This window comes from Ascaphus truei, chromosome 5, assembly GCF_040206685.1.
Source record: "Ascaphus truei isolate aAscTru1 chromosome 5, aAscTru1.hap1, whole genome shotgun sequence".
Classification (NCBI taxonomy): domain Eukaryota; kingdom Metazoa; phylum Chordata; class Amphibia; order Anura; family Ascaphidae; genus Ascaphus; species Ascaphus truei.
In genome coordinates, this window is record NC_134487.1 from 190,733,840 (window position 1) to 190,755,003 (window position 21,164).

At 46.8% G+C, this 21,164-nt stretch overlaps 1 protein-coding gene across 6 annotated transcripts in view; it reads right to left on the minus strand.

Annotated features, from left to right (window-relative positions):
• Nucleotides 1–8,136: 8,136 nt before the first annotated feature.
• The window catches only part of PIWIL2 (piwi like RNA-mediated gene silencing 2), a 108,452-nt gene continuing 95,424 nt past the window's right edge, over nucleotides 8,137–21,164 (minus strand). Inside the window, exons 15-20 of one of the 6 annotated variants that reach the window (XM_075601467.1) lie at nucleotides 19,733–19,849; nucleotides 13,990–14,078; nucleotides 12,893–12,998; nucleotides 11,492–11,745; nucleotides 10,779–10,886; nucleotides 8,137–9,176 (exon numbers count right to left, since the gene is read on the minus strand). In XM_075601467.1, the coding sequence (XP_075457582.1) occupies nucleotides 9,020–9,176; nucleotides 10,779–10,886; nucleotides 11,492–11,745; nucleotides 12,893–12,998; nucleotides 13,990–14,078; nucleotides 19,733–19,849 (831 nt within the window). In that variant the 3' untranslated portion in view covers nucleotides 8,137–9,019. Of the gene's footprint in view, nucleotides 9,177–10,473; nucleotides 10,548–10,778; nucleotides 10,887–11,491; nucleotides 11,746–12,892; nucleotides 12,999–13,989; nucleotides 14,079–19,732; nucleotides 19,850–21,164 lie in introns of those variants that run through there. The other 5 variants (XM_075601465.1, XM_075601466.1, XM_075601464.1 and 2 more) reach the window with 5 other exon arrangements.

The following is a 21,164-nucleotide window of genomic DNA, read 5'->3' on the forward strand; positions in this document are numbered from 1 at the left end:
TTCTAAAACTTGCCTTGGAAAATCTGGGGCTATCACCAACAAGATCCAGGTACATGCTGGGTACATGCTGCAACATTTCAGTGATATTTCTGCAAAGACTAATGGCGCATCGGATTAACACAGCAGGGGTCCCTGGCAGTCCCATTCAGTTTGAATGGGACTGCCAGGGACCCCCGCTGTTAATCCGATGGGCCATTAGTCTGTCTGCAGAACTGTTGTAGCATGTGCCCAGCATGTACCTGGGTCTTGTTGGCGATTGCCCCAGATTTGTTTTAGAATACTCATCGGCACTACAGTAAATAGGCAATATTATGCACCTCCTGATGCATGGGAAATGCGCCTGTGAAAAGTACAGTACCGACCATACTAAAGAAGTATCAGATTTGAAGCAGAAAATGCAAAGTTAAGAGCAGAATTGCTGGAATTAAAGAAAGTCGAAAATAATATTGAACAGGACAGTAAATGTAAGGCGGATGAGGTAGAAATCCTTACGTTGCAGTTAACTGAAGCCCATCAAGAGATTGAAGATTTACGTTGGGAGTTGGAGCAGTGTTACCTGTTCCAGCAAAAAGATGCCGAGCTTCTGTTCATTAAGAAGCAGCAGATTAAAGAACTGCAAGAGATTCGAAATGAGACGGCAGACCTGGTGCTCACCAAAGAACAGCAAATAGAAGACATACAAAACATGACAAACCACCAGAAGAGAGAAAGATGTCAAAATGCAATACTAGATAACCCAGTATTGGAAAGACGATGGGAACTATTCTAGTAGCTGCGGTATAGCACCAGTCAAATTGCGCAGTTACCACGAGGAGGGACAGTAGAGTGCTATATACAGATGCGTTGTTTTATCCAGTTCACAGGCTGAGGGCACTTTATCCGATTTATTGTGTTACTAAAGTTTATACTATACTATACTATACTATGATGCAGTGTATGTTGTGCTTCTGTGTCTAGAACTAACTACACATGGAGAAAGGGAGGATCTTTTCGCCAAGAGCATCCCCTCTACTAACAATTTACTAACAACTACTAAACTGCCTGCAAAATCGTCATTATTACCAAGCATCAGAACCTGGAATACATCTATTCTACAACATACGAGTGAGTGGAACTCTATGGTCGATCTTTCTTTTGACTATCATTGCTCTTTTCATTTGTTTATACATTTTTTATAACATTTTCCAAATGTGTTCTATTGATTTATCGACAGGCGGTCCTCGGTTATCCGACGCAATGCGTTACTCAAAATGGCGTTGGATAGCGAAGAGTCGTAAAGCGAATCACATTTTCCCATAGGAACACTGTTTAAAAGAAAGGTTCTGTTCCTAAAGGCATTTTTAACACTAAAATACACCAAATATTTTATGCAGGTAATAAGATATGCAGCACACACACAAATTATAATGTAAAGATTCTATTCATTGAATTCAGAACTGCATAATAAAACTGTATTCTATACAGTAAGGTACTGTATGAGCAAAAAAAGCCAATCAATTATTGGAGGAAGATGATTGGGGGGTATCTTCAACGGATAAAGGACTTCTTGGAGGTGATGTACAGTAGGTGGACTTGAAGGTTTGGGCGGAGGGAGGGGGGAGTGGATGGAGGGGGGGGAGTGGGTGGAGGAGTGGATGCAGAGGGAGGGGGGGGAGTAGGTGGAGGGGAGTGGGTGGGAGGAGCAGGGGGCATATGTATTGTCTTAATTTATGTATCCGCCTGCCCCACCCCCTCCCCAGATGGCTCGGGCCTCTTCCCCCCTTCCCCCCCCCGTTCGGTTCCCCGATGGCTCGGGCCTCTCCCCCCTTCCCCCCCTGTTCGGTTCCCCGATGGCTCGGGCCTCTCCCTCCCCCGTTCCCCGATGGCTCGGCCAGCCGCTCCCCACTCCGCCCGGTTCCCCGATGGCTCGGACGCTTCGCACCCCCCACCGTCCACTTGGTCCCCCGATGGATCGTCTGTCCGACGGAGGCGCGTGCAGGCAGCGGCAGGAAGCACCATGTGTGGTCCTGGCCTGAGGCGGGAGGTTGTGCACCTGAAATAGGTGAGTTAAGGGTGCCATAATTTTTTGATTATTGTGCGCTCCCCCGGCCGGCTGCTCCCCCGCTCGTTCCTGGGCGGTTGAGGGACGCGGCGCAGGGGTGTTAGGCGGCAGTGGTATGAGGCGCAGAGGTGTTAGGCGGCAGTGGTGTAAGGCGCAGGGGTGTGAGGCGGCATTTTGTACTAACTTACCTGGGCGGGAGGTGGCGGCGGCTGGTGCACATCGTGCGGTAGGCCATCTTGGAGAGGCGCACGCGGTGTGTGTGTGTGTGTAAGGGTTAGACTGTTAGACCCCACCGGCCAATGAGAGCCGTGGGGGGGGAGGGGCGGGTGGGCTGACTGAGCAATCTGATTGGCCAGAGGCTGGGACCAATCAGATTGCCCATAGGGACAGTGCGACAGTGCACATACAACGGTTTCAGAAATATATAGATATATATTATATCTATCTCATATGTACCACTGTCTCTTCAATGGAATATTTGTATTCCCAGATTATTTAATCTGGTATATATAACATACCTGTGTACGTTGAGTGCAAACTAGAGGGATACTTGTGTGAGGACTTCACCTCACAAAATCGTTTGCTTATTTAGTTCACCTTGTCCCTTTACACAGTAGTATTTGCACATACTGTTATTCTAAAAGGCCTTAGAGATTCAGCAGTTGGTATAACCTTAGTGGTATATAGATTATAAGCGCCCCAACATTTGTGCAACACGAGTCGTGGGGCCTTTTAGAGACATTTGCACACAACTGCGCAGCACATTAACACTCTTGTGGATGTATATGTATGATCCTCGAACAGAGGATCACAATTATGTTTATTTAAGTACGAGGGGTTAAATATAAATACTTGTATGGTTATCCATAACCCGGTGTCGTGTCCTAGTGTCTGATCCTTGGCCACGTGCTCGGCGAGTGAGAACACACCGGCCATAACAGGGTGTAGCACTCAGGCCCCGCCTCAGCAGTCGGTGTTAGTGTGAGGTGAGTCAAGTTACATCGGTATTTTAGTCTTAAACATCAAGATATTTTTTACCTCTTGGTATTTAGAGCGCTCGCTTATATTATCTTGGGTCAGTGAGTATAGGTGTCTTAAACCAATGGCATGGCTTTGAAACAGGGGAGGCTGGTTAATATTCAAGTGTCCACTCCATGTGACCTAGGGCAAGTTAGTCGGCCTTCATTTGTCTTCCTGTGCCAGCAAAATTAGATTGTAAGTTCTGCAGAGCAGGGAATTTTGTTTTTGCTAGAAATTTTTTTTTTATACAAGGCATACATTTAAACTATGATATGAATGTCACATGGAAAATGGCATTACAAGAAACTAATGCCCTAGCTGGGTTACACGCTCAGGTTCACATTGGCCCTTCAGCTCCTCCAGCCAGGGCATTATGGACTAGCAATGTTTGCAGTAATGTGCATAATTAGGTAGACTGTACAGGTAAAACTAGAAAAGTGCATGCAAAATGTTATTCAAAGTAATTCAATTGTGGAGTCCCTGCCCAACAGAACTAAAACAGCTAATCTTGCATCTCTTGGGGCAATGTCGCCAACCTTGAGCTGGCGAGTTCAAATTTGTGAGTTTTTCCGCCCGGTTTTTACTAGACTACCTGCCAATTGGCAAATCTGCAAAAATTGCGACATTTTGCCCGTCTGCCACGGATTTGAAGACCTGGAATGAAATCGCATCTCAAAAAAAAGCCTCTCTCACACAGTCTGGACTTGCAAGAAGGGCTTTCAGAATGCAATGACCTGCACGTCCGAACAAAAATGGGCTTTTTTTTCCCGCACAGATCTGCACTGCTTGTAGCTACTAGCGTAAACCTCAGTCTGCACTGACTGGATTATTTAACTAGGGATAAGAATGATGCATGGTGCGCAAAGTGGGAAGCACACCCCACAGGGTCATTTGACGCCGGAGCCGTGCAGGAGAGGGGGGGGGGGGGGGGGTACGAGCCGGAGGGGAGAAAGGGGGGGCGCATGTAAAAAAAAAACTTCGCGCACCCCTGCATTAGAAGACAGATCACCTCTAACATCATGACCTTTACCCTTTAGGTGCGGACAACACAGCCAGAACCGGCAGACCAGGATGTCCCAGCAGCATCTGAGAAAATTAAATACCAGCAAAGTTTAAAATGACACTTAAATTGTTTCAGAATAGGAATGTTACCTTTAACATAAAGTAAAAAATGTATTCCATCTAAACGCCTTCTTAAATGCCAAGAAATATTGTTCCTTCTTAGTAGTGTAATATGAATAGTATTGTGATGTGTTTGGTAAATTGTAGAGATACTGTATCTACTTGCTGGGTGTGTACACCAAGTTCCCATCAAACATATTAACACAAAATGAAGATAAATACATTTGGTCCGTATAAAAGAATGTGAATAATTTATTGTTTTACCTTTGATTTTCTTTCCTTTGAATTTTCAGTATTGTCATCATGAAAGTAGATTTTAACACCCACTTTCTTTCTCTTGTGTTTTAACTCACACAGTTGATATTACATTTTTTCAACATCCTTCTTTAATTTATGGGTAAATATGACTCTTCTTTGATTCAACCGCCTTTAAGAGTATTTGTTCTATGTACAATACATCAGTGTTGTTACATGGCTGAAACATATGATGTAATAACTGTAGCCCTGGGTAAGTTTGGGCTGATTCTTTCTCCTCCTGTGCAGTAATTCCTGGTAAGGGCAGGTTTGACAGGAGTAATCGTGGGTTTTCCCCACACACTGCAGTTCAGTGAGACAGAGAAGGTATTACCTAGGCTGTGTGTCACTCAGGGGCACAGGGGTGGGTCTACTGGATCTGTACTTAATTAATGGCACTGCCTGAATTTAGCAGTGTCTCTACCATTGAGAGACAGGTCTACCCTATCTGGACTGTGCAGGGCTCTGCCAGTCTGTCTCCCCTCTGGGGAGAGGAGGGAGATCATACCTCTTATTCTAATAGAGAATAAGGGAAGAGCTAGAACTGCTTTCAGTGCACGTTGGCTGGGAGTGTATGTTCAGGGCCATCCTACAGGTGTAGACCTGATGTGCTGCTAAGCACATTGCTGTGAGATGGGCAGTCTGCCAGGCATTGGTCCAATAAAGTATTCCTGTGATTCAAATGACTTCTTGCCTGAGACTGCACTCTGTCAGGAAGAAGCTGAAAGAGATTCTCCTTCAGAGTCTTCCCTACAAGCCTGGGGATCTGTTGGAGATGGAGGCGCTGTTGTGAGTACCACTCATGTTCACCTCAGAAGCCTGTCCTGATATTCCCTATACCATCGCGGGAGACTCAGGGCCCCCTGTTGCCAGCAGGTTTGCACCACACATTAGCCTGTAACCAGTGTAGCTTTTCCCCTAGTATACCCTACATGAGATGGGGGCGGGGGGTCTGCATGGTTACATAACTACCCAAGATATTTTCCTTTTACAAAAAAAAAAAAAAAAAAAGAGAGGAATTTTATACAGGAGAATTTTGTAGAAGCATTTACAACACAAACAGATGTCTTTGTCAAGAACCGATACCGCTGGAAAATACACTGGGCGATGCCTCAATGGGATCTAGAACGAGAGATTGCTTTGACGGCTGAAGCCACCTGTCATATTTGCTTTCATTTTTGTTATCTTTAAAACCACAGCTTGGGTGATGTTGGGTGGAAGATAAAGTTAATTACCCATGAACCATAGAAATTATTTTTATGTGGATAGAAAAAATTGTGTGTGCTGAGCACACGCATTGTAAGTGAAACTTCTGTGTGTCATGTCCTTGTTATGTCACAGAAATTGTATTTGTGATGGTGAAATTCAATGACAGAGATTTGAGACTATAATTTATTTTTGTGTGGTAATTTCCATACTACCATTTGGAATACATGATATAATTGACTTATGATAACTAAAGTAAGATACATATATGTTGGATTGTAAAGTAATTAAATGCTGTTACTCTCAAACGTTTTTTCTCTCCTCTGCACATGCGCACTCGGTGACAGCCGCATCTGCGCATACGGCAACCTCTATGCATGCACATTACATCACTTCCTGTTATGTACGTTTCTGCACATGCGCACTTGTCGAAAACTGGTACTGCACATGTACTGGCTGCGACGCCCGCATCTGTGCATGTGCAACCAACTCCAGCACATTCCGTCACTTCCATGAAGGATTTTCATCCCCATCACGGAGATTTGATTCAGTAGGTGCCATCAAAGACGTTTCAATTAAAAAAAAATTGCATGTATAGATGGTTTGCTAAATGGAGAAGATGCCGGGCTTAAAGCAGTTAAAGCAGGAAGAGAAGGTAAGAGGCACTCAGAAAAAAATAGGTGCCGGTACACTGTACCACCACAAAAAAAGCCCTCGGTTTAGGAGATATAAATGGTATAGATTTTTTACATTTTCAAAATAGATAAATACTGTAAATATTACCTGCGCTCCTCCCTTTGGAAAACAAAAAACAATTCTAGAACCCAAGTCTGTGTGACAAAGGAGTCATTTGGTTGCATCTTTTGATCAAAACATGATTCACGCCTACCAACCTCATCAAGGTAGACTCCATTTAGCAGGTACCTACACTGAATATATGCAATTTCTTGTTGTCCTATGGACTAAACTGTGTGAAGTATATGAAAGTGCCCTCAAGGGATTAAATAAATTAAGCATGTGCTTATTTGTGATTTAGTGAAGTTAAACGTTGGCCAAAGCCAATAAAGTTCCCTTATTATAAAGGTAAACTGTGGTGCACAAATACTCTAGTAATCTTCTTTCTGTCAGCCATAAACACTCACCTAATCTTCAGTGGAGGGTGAAGGGTAGGACTGACAACGAGGTGTATAATACCTTTATGTTAATTGGAGAATTGGTAAGGCACTCTATCCTGAAGGGAGCAGCCATACACCTCCAATAAACTGTTTAGTAAAACGAAAACCAGGTGAGCCAAAACCTACCCCTATGATGAAATGTATCAGTGACACAACAATTAAACGCTATTATGGAGTATGCAGCATGGAAAAGAATTGGCCTAACATTTATGGAAAACAAATACTGTACGTATTACCTGTGCTCCTCCCTCTGTGAAGTATGCAGCGGGTAAAAGGATTGACCTTACATTTAAAACCACAGGTTGGGTGTTGTTGGGTGGAAGATGAGGTTAATGAACCATGTAAAATTATTTTCATGTGGATAAGGAAGAGAAGGTAAGAGGCACACAGAAAAATAGGTGTCGGTACACTGTGACATCACTAAAAAAGCCCTGGGTTTAGGAGATTTCAATGTTATAGATTTAAAAAAAAAAATTAAATAGATAAACTGCCGTAGCAGGCCACACTAAAAGGTTTTCTATCACAACGTCATCCTAATCAGTGAATACATGATGTACAATAACAATAGTTTGAGGTAGAGTTGGATGGAAATAAAGTAAAATAGTGAAAACCAAGTTTCAGAAATAGGAGAAAACATTATTACAACTAATTTTTAATTATAGATGGCACCCCTCCCATCTCATATACTTTGGGCTGAATATTGCCAGAAACTATGCCTCACCTTCAATGTAACTACCCTTCGTTATTTGATGGGGTTAAAAGGGACGTACGGAAATTGAATCATTGTCAGATTTCATGGATTGGGATAATAATCAAATTGAATATTCTCCCCAGATGACTGTATTACCTCCAAACCCTCCTGATCCACATCCCAGGGGTGGAACACTAAAGCTCTTCAAAACAAAATATTTCAATTCACTTGGCAGGGCAAAAGACACAGGACGGCCAGATCAGTCTGTAGATTCCAATCCGAGGATATCCAAACTGAAGAGAAGGACAAAAAGACTAATAGTAGGAGGGACTCCAGGACGAATATATTAATTGTTCAATGATTAAATTCTACCTATAGGAAGATGGTTCTGCTGCCATGGGAAGATGCCCAGGAAAATTCCCAAATCCTTACAACTTCTCCTATTGCTCTCTGTAGGCGGACGCTCACAGAGGTATGCAAGGGAGACTGATTATAGTGAAATTAAATAAGCCTTTTATTGCGCCTTTTCCTTAACATCAGGAAACCATCCAAACAAGGGGTAAACAAAGCTTCTATTCACTTGGGAGTATTTCTAGTGAAATACTATGCAGTTCACAACTCCCTTAGATAAGCATGTCTCCCAGCCCCAAACATATAGCATGAAATGAACAGATATAAAAAGTATTGTAAATAAAAGTCTTATCTGTTCCTTGTGGTTTGGAGGGAAAATCTTCTCTGTCCCTGGTTGCTACCTTTTCTTCAGGGTTTGTCAGCATTCAGGTTTAGAAGTTTCCCCTGTGTCTTGAAAGCAGCTCTGCCGTTTCTTCTGGCAGGGCTCAAGACAAGTGTCTCCAAGTTCAGCTCAGGTGTGAGCTAAGGAGTCTCTCTTCCTGTCTCAAAAGACAGGCTTTTCTAAGCCATCTAATCAGGCAGGCGATGTTTGTTAATTGACTACCAGCAGTTAACCACCACACTGCTGGATTAGAGGCACATTACCTGAACAGGGATAACTCCCCTGTTACACTCTCCATAACAAATCCTATTACTCCATATCACTGCTTGCTATAAATCCTCCTGTTGCTCCATATAACGCCTCTTTTTGGCTCCATATCAACGCTCCCTATAACTCGTCCTGTTGCTCCATATACAAAGTAGACAAAGCAAAAATTATTCTGTTTTCAGGTAACAGAGACAGATTTTAATTCTTGGAGATCTTTAATGCGCTCAAATTTAAACGTCTTATATTCACCTGATAAGTACATATTTTTTCAACAACAAATGTAACAGAATTTAAAATAATAATAGAAATAAACTGTTTATACTCTGATTATGAGTAGTGGGATAAAAACCAAACGGGTGTGTGATTTTGTAGGCAAGGATAGAAGGGATGCGTTGAGGGGCTGGGGGGTGGAAATAGGTTGATCTGCATGGGTGGTGGTAGCAGTCTTCCTTCCTTCGCTGTCCTTTCGTTCACAGGAAGAAGAGCTTGTCACACAACTGGATTGAGGGCTCATGATGAAGGAACTGGCCGCATAAGAATGCCAACTTGTGGGCATATTTACAAGGGGCTGGCACGCGGATTGTGCCAGGCCAGTTCCAGTACATGTGGCAAAGCTTGAAAGTTAACCTAAGGGTGAAAGAGAGGAGAAGGGAGAAGGTATGAGGGAATGTGAGAAGGGTGGAGGGAAGCAAACAGGAGAAAAGGAAAGAAAGAGAAATAGGGGGGAAAGGTAGAGATGAAAGCAGAGAAGGGACAGAAGAGATGAAGAGGGGGGGGCAAGAGAAAGGATTGTTAGAGAGGGCAAGGAGGGAAGCAGAGAGGGCAAGAGGGATGGAAAAAGTGGTGATGGACAGAGATGGGTAACGGCAGAGAAAGAAAAGAGGAAAACTGAAAGAAGAAGGAAAAAGGAGAGAGTATATTGAAACAAGGTAATGTGAGGAAGTGGAAGTAGCAAAAGAGAAAGGAAGAAAAGAAGAGGAGTGGGAAAAGGAAGGTGAGTGCGGAAAAAAGATAAGGAGAGAGAAAAAAAGAGAAGGAAGGAGAGAATGAGTGGTATGGACGGAGGAACAGAAATTTAAAAAAAAAGAGGATAGAGTAGAGAAGGAGATAGGAGACAAAAGACGAAGCAGAAAGAGGACTTGAGAAAGGAGAGAGAAAAACAAATAATGAGAGATGGAGAGAAAAGTTAAGTAGCTTTGAAAACACGACTATGCGAACACAGTCCGAAAATCCTTTCTGGAGGTGGACCATGCACTATAAACTTGATGCACATAAGAGCCATTCCGGAAGCTCCGGGAGAAGGAGCCGCTCAGTGAGTAATGACACTGACTGGCACTGAGAGCTTGAAGCAGGGGAATCTGGTTCAATTCCCGGTGTCGGCTCCTTGTGACCTTGGGCAAGTCACTTTATCTCCCTGTGCCTCAGGCACCAAATACATAGATTGTAAGCTCTACCGGGCAGATACTGTGCCTGCAAAATGTCTCTGTAAAGCGCTACGTAGAAACTAGCAGCGCTATACAAGAACAATTAATATTATTAAGTCTCTCACTGCTCTACCAAGACTTCTGGAGAGGGGCTCCTGATTAAATATTATATATGGACACACTTCTCCATGCACTGTGCAGTCTATAATATAACATTGGTCAGCGAGATAGGGTGTGGGGAAAGGCTTTGTTTCTCTAGGTTCACATACTTAGCCTTTGGGATCCCATAAAAAAAGGCGAGGCCCCACAAATTACAGCGATATGTTCAATAGGTTAAATCTTGCAATGTGATTTATAGACTCTTGTAAATTAAATTAAAATATTCAAAACTTCCCAAAAAGTATGTCAAAATACTTTTACCCATCTGATGTACTGTATATTAAAGCATCATCACAATTAAGGTCAGACATTAGTTACATTTGGTCTTGTGCGGGAATTACCTTTTTAAAGTCGCCTGCACGAAAATGGTAATCAAAATAATTAATGTGTTTACGTTTCTATCCTAGGTTTCATACTGCATTTGGAAAAGGATAAGAAGGGATGGGGGAAGGTAGAATTTCACTGGTATATGTATTGTTTTGACATTGAATGGCTTAAGGGATCAGACTTCAATTAGAAAGCATCATTTAAAAACTCAGCAGGTTTAGGGTTAGGGTGAGCACGCAAAAGGCATTTCGCAAAAACATTTTCTTAGGATGTAAAATCCACACAGGACTGTCTGGTTATAGGTTGTACAGTGGCTTACCTCTGTAAGTGGTCAGGATTCAGGTTAGACGTGTTCAGAATACATATGTAATGTGTCGGGAGCCCACAGCCATGCCTGACATGGTGAGCGAGGAGGTAAAAATCCACCCTGGGAGAGAGAAGAGCTGGAATCAGGCCCACCCTACCCATTTTCTACCCAGATCTCACTACAGACCCGCCACAAACATGTGCCCCAATCTTCCTGCCCCCTCACAAAACCCCAAACTCCCTCGTAAAAGACACCTTTGTATCTCGGGTTCCCAAGTTCTCCTTATAAATTGTGAACCTCTTAACCCTTCTGTCCCCTCAGCCTTTCAGTCTGTAACACTTGCTCACCTCCAGCTTCCAATGCCTAGGAATTTTATATCTGTACTACAGTAGACTGTCAGAGACAAGATAAAAGGTGTCAGAATAGATCTGAATTAACTCACCGACTGAAGGCGAGATAAGACGCTGCCATGACAGAGCACAACTTCAAGCATCACATGAAGTATGAATATTGTTAGCATTAAATACAACTCAGCACAGTGACAAATTACTTCAATCGGAGGGCGTTTGACATCAGCAGAATAATGCTGGATATCTGAAGGGTATAGGTAATGACATTACCATAACACGTGGGTTATACCAATCACAGCGGATGCAGGAGACTGGCGTATGATATCATCGTGGATGACATTATGGAGACAGCGCACGTCACGCACAGTGACTCACCAATTGCAGTTGGTGACAGTGTGGTCCAGGAGGGTACCCGGCGCGGGCGTGACGAACTGTCCGGTGCCAGAGGAATACATGTTGGTGCTGATCCTCTTCTGCACCACGATAACCACAATGCGCGGGGAGTAGTTCTCAAAGGTCAGGAAGCAAGTCTGCAGCTGCGGGATCTCGTAGTTCTGCACCGTGAGCAGCTGCCCATCCGACACACCGTCCCGGTACACAATGATCTTTTCCGGCAGCCGGTGATTCACCTAATGCCATGAGGGGGGAGCAATAAGGCACTCAAGAGTTTGGGTTACCATCATGTAAATGTTGTGGTGGATCATCAAAATCCCTCAGAAATTTGTTTTGTTTCCTCTCTTTGAGATCTTTTGTGAATTTGTCAATGCTAATTTTGAGTTTGTCTTCTAGCCCTACAAATAATGGGTCTGGTTGCCATTTAGATATATCTGATCTTAAAGTAACTATTTCAGCTTTCACTGAATTAAGTCTAGTAGTTTCATGGTCAACAAGTAATTTCACCAGCTGTGCTGAGCATTGTAGCAAGATTTTTTCCCATTTGGCTATGAAATCTGTATCAGTTATTTGGTGTGAAGGAGGAAGTTTGACTCTAAGTCCTCTAGGTACAAGTTCTGTTTTCAAATAATTTTCTAAACTTGCAACTTCCCACCAAATCTTGGCTCTTGAGCTATATGCTTTCATATATGCTGGATATTGATAGAATTATAGCTTGATTTCCAACACTTATTTGGTATCAATATCCACTATAGCCACAATCAAATGGGGATTTTTAATACTGCATCTGTGTTTTTAAAGTCAATTAAGACGTAATAAAATGTTATTGTTTTTGACTTCTACGGTGATTCCGACAGCACTATTTGCTGGACAACCCTTTATGTCCATAACTAAATACTATATAGGTTTAGAGTGCTACATATAGAGGGTCATCTTTCTGATCAAATCTCTTTTTTGATCAACACTGTTAATAGTTACCATCATGTAACATGATTTTATACAGCAGCCTTTGATTCACTTGTGTGGTGCGGAACTGGGAGTGGGCAAAATAATGGGTAACCACCACATGGTGATAGAGCAAGTAAGTATTAACACCATGTAGGACCAAAGTGTCACAGCTGGAGCAATAAGGCACCCAGGGGTTTGGATTATCATCAAGAAATATGATAATCCCTAGAGAAAGTATGCACTGCAAGGGCAATAAGGCACCTGGGGGTTTGTGATACCATTATGTAATAGGATCCCTTAAGGAAGCATACTGGGGCAAAAAGGCACCTAGGGGTTTGGGTTATATAACATCCAAAGAGGCGCTGAGTGTCACTGAAAAAAATAACCAGGGGTTGATGTCACCCCAAGAGCAATAAGGCACTCAAGATACCCCACCTCATAAAATTTCTGGAGGGCGGACACAAGGCAAAGCTTCAGACCATCCATGATCTCCTGATGAGGAAGCTGGAAAATGACGCGGGAGTACCACTGAGTGAGGGAGCTGAGGGAGAGTGAAAGAGACGGGGGGGGAAAAAGAGAGTGAGAGAAAGAAATGCAACAGAGAAAGAGGGAAGCAGAGAGAAGGTTTACAAAACTGACCCACTCCATTAATTATAACAGTGATCCTATTTACATTAACCTGGTCTCTGTTATGCAATGCTTTACTGGACACACTGCCAGCGAAAGAGCTCACTAACATGGAGAGGCCCTGAGAACCTACAACATTACGCCGGGATTCTGGTACCTCTAGGACACGACAGCCCAGGAACACAGTACCTGGCCGCGGAACCTCAATAGGAGGTAAATGGAGCAACCGATAAGGTGTAAAACGCGTCAAACACAAACAAAAGGATGTACACCGGCCGGGACCCGAGGGAGCCGTGACAGAGCTGCGAGCAGTATTGCATCAAACCAGTAGCTGCATTTTGCGCACATTCCTACCTTCGGCATCTTGCTGCATCGTAGGAAAGCTTGTTTGTTTCTATTTAAGGTAACTACTACAGTTGCTTCCAACTTGTGGGAACGGGCTTGAGGGGTCAGTCCCCTTACCTGTATTTCTGTCACATTATACCTGTTCAGTGCCTTTCTTCTGATTACTGCTTTTTCCCCATTTTGTATTTTTAAGATTGTCTTTCACGCTTTTTACTCCATTTACCTCCTATTGAGGGGCTTTTTGCAGCTATATCTTGCGATACCAGAACGATACTAGTCCTGTTTTGCTTTGTGTGCATATTAAATCGTCGAGAGCAACGGATAAGTATTGCTACTTTATGTCATTTGAACTTTAGTTGTAGTCAACAGCTCGATTTGCATATAACAGTGTTTCTCTAAATATTGTGTGTGTGTAATACATGGAGTTAAAACGCTTTTTTGGTACTTTCTGCGTCTCTTAAAAAGTTATTGTTCATGCTGAGTTCTGGAAACCATTATAAATTCATTAATTTAATATCGGGGAATGTGAGGTGCTGCTGGATCAGGGGTACAGAACTCACTTGTTGGTGCTGGCCACGAAGCCCGTTACTGAACGCATACCACGGCTGGGGTCATGATACACATCCACCCCGATCACCATCAGGTGTTTCTAGAAGAAAGAAGTGAGGGGGAGGGGTCCAGGGACAGAGCGCCGTGAGGGGACATAAGAGCGAGACATGAGGGTGACATACAGAGAGAAAGATATGAGGAGACACAAAAAGACACACACGAGGGGGCGCGGAGTGAGAGAGAGACAGAGACATGAGGGGGCACACAGAGAGAGACATGAGGGGGCACACAGAGAGAGACATGAGGGGGCACACAGAGAGAGACATGAGGGGGCACACAGAGAGAGACATGAGGGGGCACACAGAGAGAGACATGAGGGGGCACACAGAGAGAGACATGAGGAGGCACACAGAGAGAGACATGAGGGGGCACACAGAGAGAGACATGAGGGGGCACACAGAGAGAGACATGAGGAGGCACACAGAGAGAGACATGAGGGGGCACACAGAGAGAGACATGAGGGGGCACACAGAGAGAGACATGAGGAGGCACACAGAGAGAGACATGAGGGGGCACACAGAGAGAGACATGAGGGGGCACACAGAGACATGAGGAGGCACACAGAGAGAGACATGAGGGGGCACACAGAGAGAGACATGAGGGGGCACACAGAGAGAGACATGAGGGGGCACACAGAGAGAGACATGAGGGGGCACACAGAGAGAGACATGAGGGGGCACACAGAGAGAGACATGAGGGGGCACACAGAGAGAGACATGAGGGGGCACACAGAGAGAGACATGAGGAGGCACACAGAGAGAGACATGAGGGGGCACACAGAGAGAGACATGAGGGGGCACACAGAGAGAGACATGAGGAGGCACACAGAGAGAGACATGAGGGGGCACACAGAGAGAGACATGAGGGGGCACACAGAGACATGAGGAGGCACACAGAGAGAGACATGAGGGGGCACACAGAGAGAGACATGAGGGGGCACACAGAGAGAGACATGAGGGGGCACACAGAGAAGAGACATGAGGGGGCACACAGAGAGAGACATGAGGGGGCACACAGAGACATGAGGAGGCACACAGAGAGAGACATGAGGGGGCACACAGAGAGAGACATGAGGGGGCACACACAGAGAGAGACATGAGGGGTCACACAGAGAGACATGAGGGGTCACACAGAGAAGAGACATGAGGGGGCACACAGACAGACATGAGGGGGCACACAGAGAGAGACATGAGGGGGCACACAGAGAGAGACATGAGGGGGCACACAGAGAGACATGAGGGGTCACACAGAGAGAGACATGAGGGGGCACACAGAGAGAGACATGAGGGGGCACACAGAGAGAGACATGAGGGGTCACACAGAGAAGAGACATGAGGGGTCACACAGAGAAGAGACATGAGGGGGCACACAGAGAGAGACACGAGGGGGCACACAGAGAGAGACATGAGGGGGCACACAGAGAGACATGAGGGGTCACACAGAGAGACATGAGGGGGCACACAGAGAGAGACATGAGGGGGCACACACAGAGAGAGACATGAGGAGGCACACAGAGAGAGACATGAGGGGGCACACAGAGAGACATGAGGAGGCACACAGAGAGAGACATGAGGAGGCACACAGAGAGAGACATGAGGGGGCACACAGAGAGAGACATGAGGGGGCACACAGAGAGACATGAGGAGGCACACAGAGAGAAACATGAGGGGGCACACAGAGAGAGACATGAGGGGGCACACAGAGAGAGACATGTGGGGGCACACAGAGAGACATGAGGGGGCACAGAGAGAGAGACATGAGGGGGCACACAGAGAGACATGAGGGGGCACACAGAGAGAGACATGAGGGGGCACACAGAGAGAGACATGAGGGGGCACACAGAGAGAGACATGAGGGGGCACACAGAGAGACATGAGGAGGCACACAGAGAGAGACATGAGGAGGCACACAGAGAGAGACATGAGGGGGCACACAGAGAGAGACATGAGGGGGCACACAGAGAGAGACATGAGGGGGCACACAGAGAGACATGAGGAGGCACACAGAGAGAGACATGAGGAGGCACACAGAGAGAGACATGAGGAGGCACACAGAGAGAGACATGAGGGGGCACACAGAGAGACATGAGGAGGCACACAGAGAGACATGAGGAGGCACACAGAGAGACATGAGGAGGCACACAGAGAGACATGAGGAGGCACACAGAGAGAGACATGAGGGGACACACAGAGAGACATGAGGGGGCACACAGAGAGAGACATGAGGAGGCACACAGAGAGAGACATGAGGGGGCACACAGAGAGACATGAGGGGTCACACAGAGAGAGACATGAGGGGGCACACAGAGAGAGACATGAGGGGGCACACAGAGAGAGACATGAGGGGGCACACAGAGAGAGACATGAGGAGGCACACAGAGAGAGACATGAGGGGGCACACAGAGAGAGACATGAGGGGGCACACAGAGAGAGACATGAGGGGGCATACAGAGAAGAGACATGAGGGGGCACACAGAGAGAGACATGAGGGGGCATACAGAGAGAGACATGAGGGGGCACACAGAGAGAGAGACATGAGGGGGCACACAGAGAGAGACATGAGGGGGCATACAGAGAGAGACATGAGGGGGCACACAGAGAGAGACATGAGGAGGCACACAGAGAGAGACATGAGGGGGCACACAGAGAGAGACATGAGGAGGCACACAGAGAGAGACATGAGGGGGCACACAGAGAGAGACATGAGGGGGCACACAGAGAGAGACATGAGGGGGCACACAGAGAGAGACATGAGGAGGCACACAGAGAGAGACATGAGGGGGCACACAGAGAGAGACATGAGGGGGCACACAGAGAGAGACATGAGGGGGCACACAGAGAGAGACATGAGGGGGCATACAGAGAAGAGACATGAGGGGGCACACAGAGAGAGACATGAGGGGGCACACAGAGAGAGACATGAGGGGGCACACAGAGAGAGACATGAGGGGGCATACAGAGAAGAGACATGAGGGGGCACACAGAGAGAGACATGAGGAGGCACACAGAGAGAGACATGAGGAGGCACACAGAGAGAGACATGAGGAGGCACACAGAGAGAGACATGAGGGGGCACACAGAGAGAGACATGAGGGGGCACACAGAGAGAGACATGAGGGGGCACACAGAGAGAGACATGAGGAGGCACACAGAGAGAGACATGAGGGGGCACACAGAGAGAGACATGAGGGGGCACACAGAGAGAGACATGAGGGGGCATACAGAGAAGAGACATGAGGGGGCACACAGAGAGAGACATGAGGGGGCACACAGAGAGAGACATGAGGGGGCACACAGAGAGAGACATGAGGGGGCATACAGAGAAGAGACATGAGGGGGCACACAGAGAGAGACATGAGGGGGCACACAGAGAGAGACATGAGGGGGCACACAGAGAGAGACATGAGGGGGCACACAGAGAGAGACATGAGGGGGCACACAGAGAGAGACATGAGGGGGCATACAGAGAAGAGACATGAGGGGGCACACAGAGAGAGACATGAGGGGGCACACAGAGAGAGACATGAGGGGGCACACAGAGAAGAGACATGAGGGGGCACACAGAGAGAGACATGAGGGGGCACACAGAGAGAGACATGAGGGGTCACACAGAGAGAGACATGTGGGGGCACACAGAGAGACATGAGGAGGCACACAGAGAGAGACATGAGGGGGCACACAGAGAGACATGAGGGGGCACACAGAGAGAGACATGAGGGGGCATACAGAGAGAGACATGAGGGGGCACACAGAGAGAGACATGAGGGGGCACACAGAGAGAGACATGAGGGGGCACACAGAGAGAGACATGAGGAGGCACACAGAGAGAGACATGAGGGGTCACACAGAGAGAGACATGAGGGGTCACACAGAGAGAGACATGTGGGGGCACACAGAGAGACATGAGGGGGCACAGAGAGAGAGACATGAGGAGGCACAGAGAGAGAGACATGAGGGGGCACACAGAGAAGAGACATGAGGGGGCACACAGAGAGAGACATGAGGGGGCACACAGAGAGAGACATGAGGGGTCACACAGAGAGAGACATGTGGGGGCACACAGAGAGACATGAGGAGGCACACAGAGAGAGACATGAGGGGGCACACAGAGAGACATGAGGGGGCACACAGAGAGACATGAGGGGGCACACAGAGAGAGACATGAGGGGGCACACAGAGAGAGACATGAGGGGGCACACAGAGAGACATGAGGGGGCACACAGAGAGAGACATGAGGGGGCATACAGAGAGAGACATGAGGGGGCACACAGAGAGAGACATGAGGGGGCACACAGAGAGAGACATGAGGGGGCACACAGAGAGAGACATGAGGGGGCACACAGAGAGAGACATGAGGGGGCACACAGAGAGAGACATGAGGGGGCACACAGAGAAGAGACATGAGGGGGCACACAGAGAGAGACATGAGGGGGCACAGAGAGAGACATGAGGGGACACACAGAGAGAGACATGTGGGGGCACACAGAGAGACATGAGGAGGCACACAGAGAGAGACATGAGGGGGCACACAGAGAGACATGAGGGGGCACACAGAGAGAGACATGAGGGGGCATACAGAGAGAGACATGAGGGGGCACACAGAGAGAGACATGAGGGGGCACACAGAGAGAGACATGAGGGGGCACACAGAGAGAGACATGAGGGGGCACACAGAGAGAGACATGAGGAGGCACACAGAGAGAGACATGAGGGGGCACACAGAGAGAGACATGAGGGGTCACACAGAGAGAGACATGTGGGGGCACACAGAGAGACATGAGGGGGCACAGAGAGAGAGACATGAGGAGGCACACAGAGAGAGACATGAGGGGGCACACAGAGAAGAGACATGAGGGGGCACACAGAGAGAGACATGAGGGGGCACACAGAGAGAGACATGAGGGGTCACACAGAGAGAGACATGTGGGGGCACACAGAGAGACATGAGGAGGCACACAGAGAGAGACATGAGGGGGCACACAGAGAGACATGAGGGGGCACACAGAGAGACATGAGGGGGCACACAGAGAGAGACATGAGGGGGCATACAGAGAGAGACATGAGGGGGCACACAGAGAGAGACATGAGGGGGCACACAGAGAGACATGAGGGGGCACACAGAGAGAGACATGAGGGGGCATACAGAGAGAGACATGAGGGGGCACACAGAGAGAGACATGAGGGGGCACACAGAGAGAGACATGAGGAGGCACACAGAGAGAGACATGAGGGGGCACACAGAGAGAGACATGAGGGGTCACACAGAGAGAGACATGTGGGGGCACACAGAGAGACATGAGGGGGCACAGAGAGAGAGACATGAGGGGTCACACAGAGAGAGACATGTGGGGGCACACAGAGAGACATGAGGGGGCACAGAGAGAGAGACATGAGGGGGCATACAGAGAGAGACATGAGGGGGCACACAGAGAGAGACATGAGGGGGCACACAGAGAGAAGGACAAGGAGTGCGTTTCAGCATGAAGGAACAAAAGAGACAAGGGGCAGAAAGAGCAAAGGAGACACGCAAAGGGCAAGCCCAAGAGATCGACATGAGGAGGGAGGGAGAGACAGACCAGGTGGGCACAGAGAGATATATTACTAACATTACGCCTTATGGGATACTCATCCTGACCCTCCCACGCACTAGTGAGATATCCCCTCACTCTCACTGTAACAGTGATCCCCCACTCACCAGTGGGATGTCCACTCCCCACAGCTCTCCTCCCAATTTGCAGTTTATCTGCAGGAGGATTTTCTGCGCAATGGTCCTCAATTTTTGAGGCTGAGAGATGGTTCTTGTGTTTACCACCTGGACAAGGCATAGAGAGAGGAGCATAAATAAAGAGGGTAATTGATGAGAATGGGACACTGCATTTTCCAGTTATACATATTAGGGTTTGGGGGTAGACATATAGCCGATGACGAGATATATCCTAAACCGATCCTTAAACATACCCTACACACCATGTGTCATATTCCAGTCCAATTTAGCAACGCCAACTACTGGATTGGCACTAAGAATTGTTCTGCCAGCGGAGCCTGCAATGCATGGATTTGAATTTCACAAGGTCCAAAGTCTGCAGCATTGTCCCCATATGGCAGGGGTGGACAACTCCAGTCCTCAAAGGCCACCAACAGGTCAGGTTTTCAGGATATCCCTGCTTCAGCACAGGTGGCTCAATCAGTAGCTCAGTCATTAAAATACATGACACATGATATGTGATTGCTAAAACTGCAGAGTCTGTGCTATTAGGTGGATATATGTATGTATATATATGTATATATATACACATGAAATTCAGTCAGCACACTGTAGTTGGAAATGTTGTAATAGCAGATGCTAGTCCCATAGAGAGTAAATATGATACGAACCAATCCAAAGACCAGTAAAGAGACAGCAGACCGCACGGGGTTAATCCAATAGTCTATATTCACAACATGAAATACACGTAAGCCAACGTTTCGGTCCCACAGAGAGACCTTCCTCAGGGCCGTGTAACCCACAAGTGTAAGTGACCAAACATATACAGTATACCCTCACCCATGGTGCAATGCAAACAAAGGGAACCAATCACCAACATGTATCAGACATAATATGCAACATAGCTGCATACATAGACATAGGGTGTCTCTCTCCTGATAGCTTAAGTGCCTGCTCTTATGTCATGATGAATCATTTGGATATTCAGGTAATAGGGGAGGGGGCACGGAGCACAGCTATGTTGCATATTATGTCTGATTGCATGTTGGTGATTGGTTCCCTTTGTTTGCATTGCACCATGGGTGAGGGTATACTGTATATGTTTGGTCACTTGCACTTGTGGGTTGCACGGCCCTGAGGAAGGTCTCTCTGTGGGACCGAAACGTTGGCTTACGTGTATTTCATGTTGTGAATATAGACTATTGGATTAACCCCGTGCGGTCTGCTGTCTCTTTACTGGTCTTTGGATTAGTTTGTATCATATATATATGTAGTGCTCGACAAATAATGATAACCACTCGCCCGTTGCGAGTGGATTTAGGCCGCTTTAATAAATAAATAATCTCCCTCCCTGATTGGGTTAACGCGGGGAAGAGCTCCTTCCCCTGATCTCCTCCCGTGAGTCAGGGGGAGCCCGGCCGGG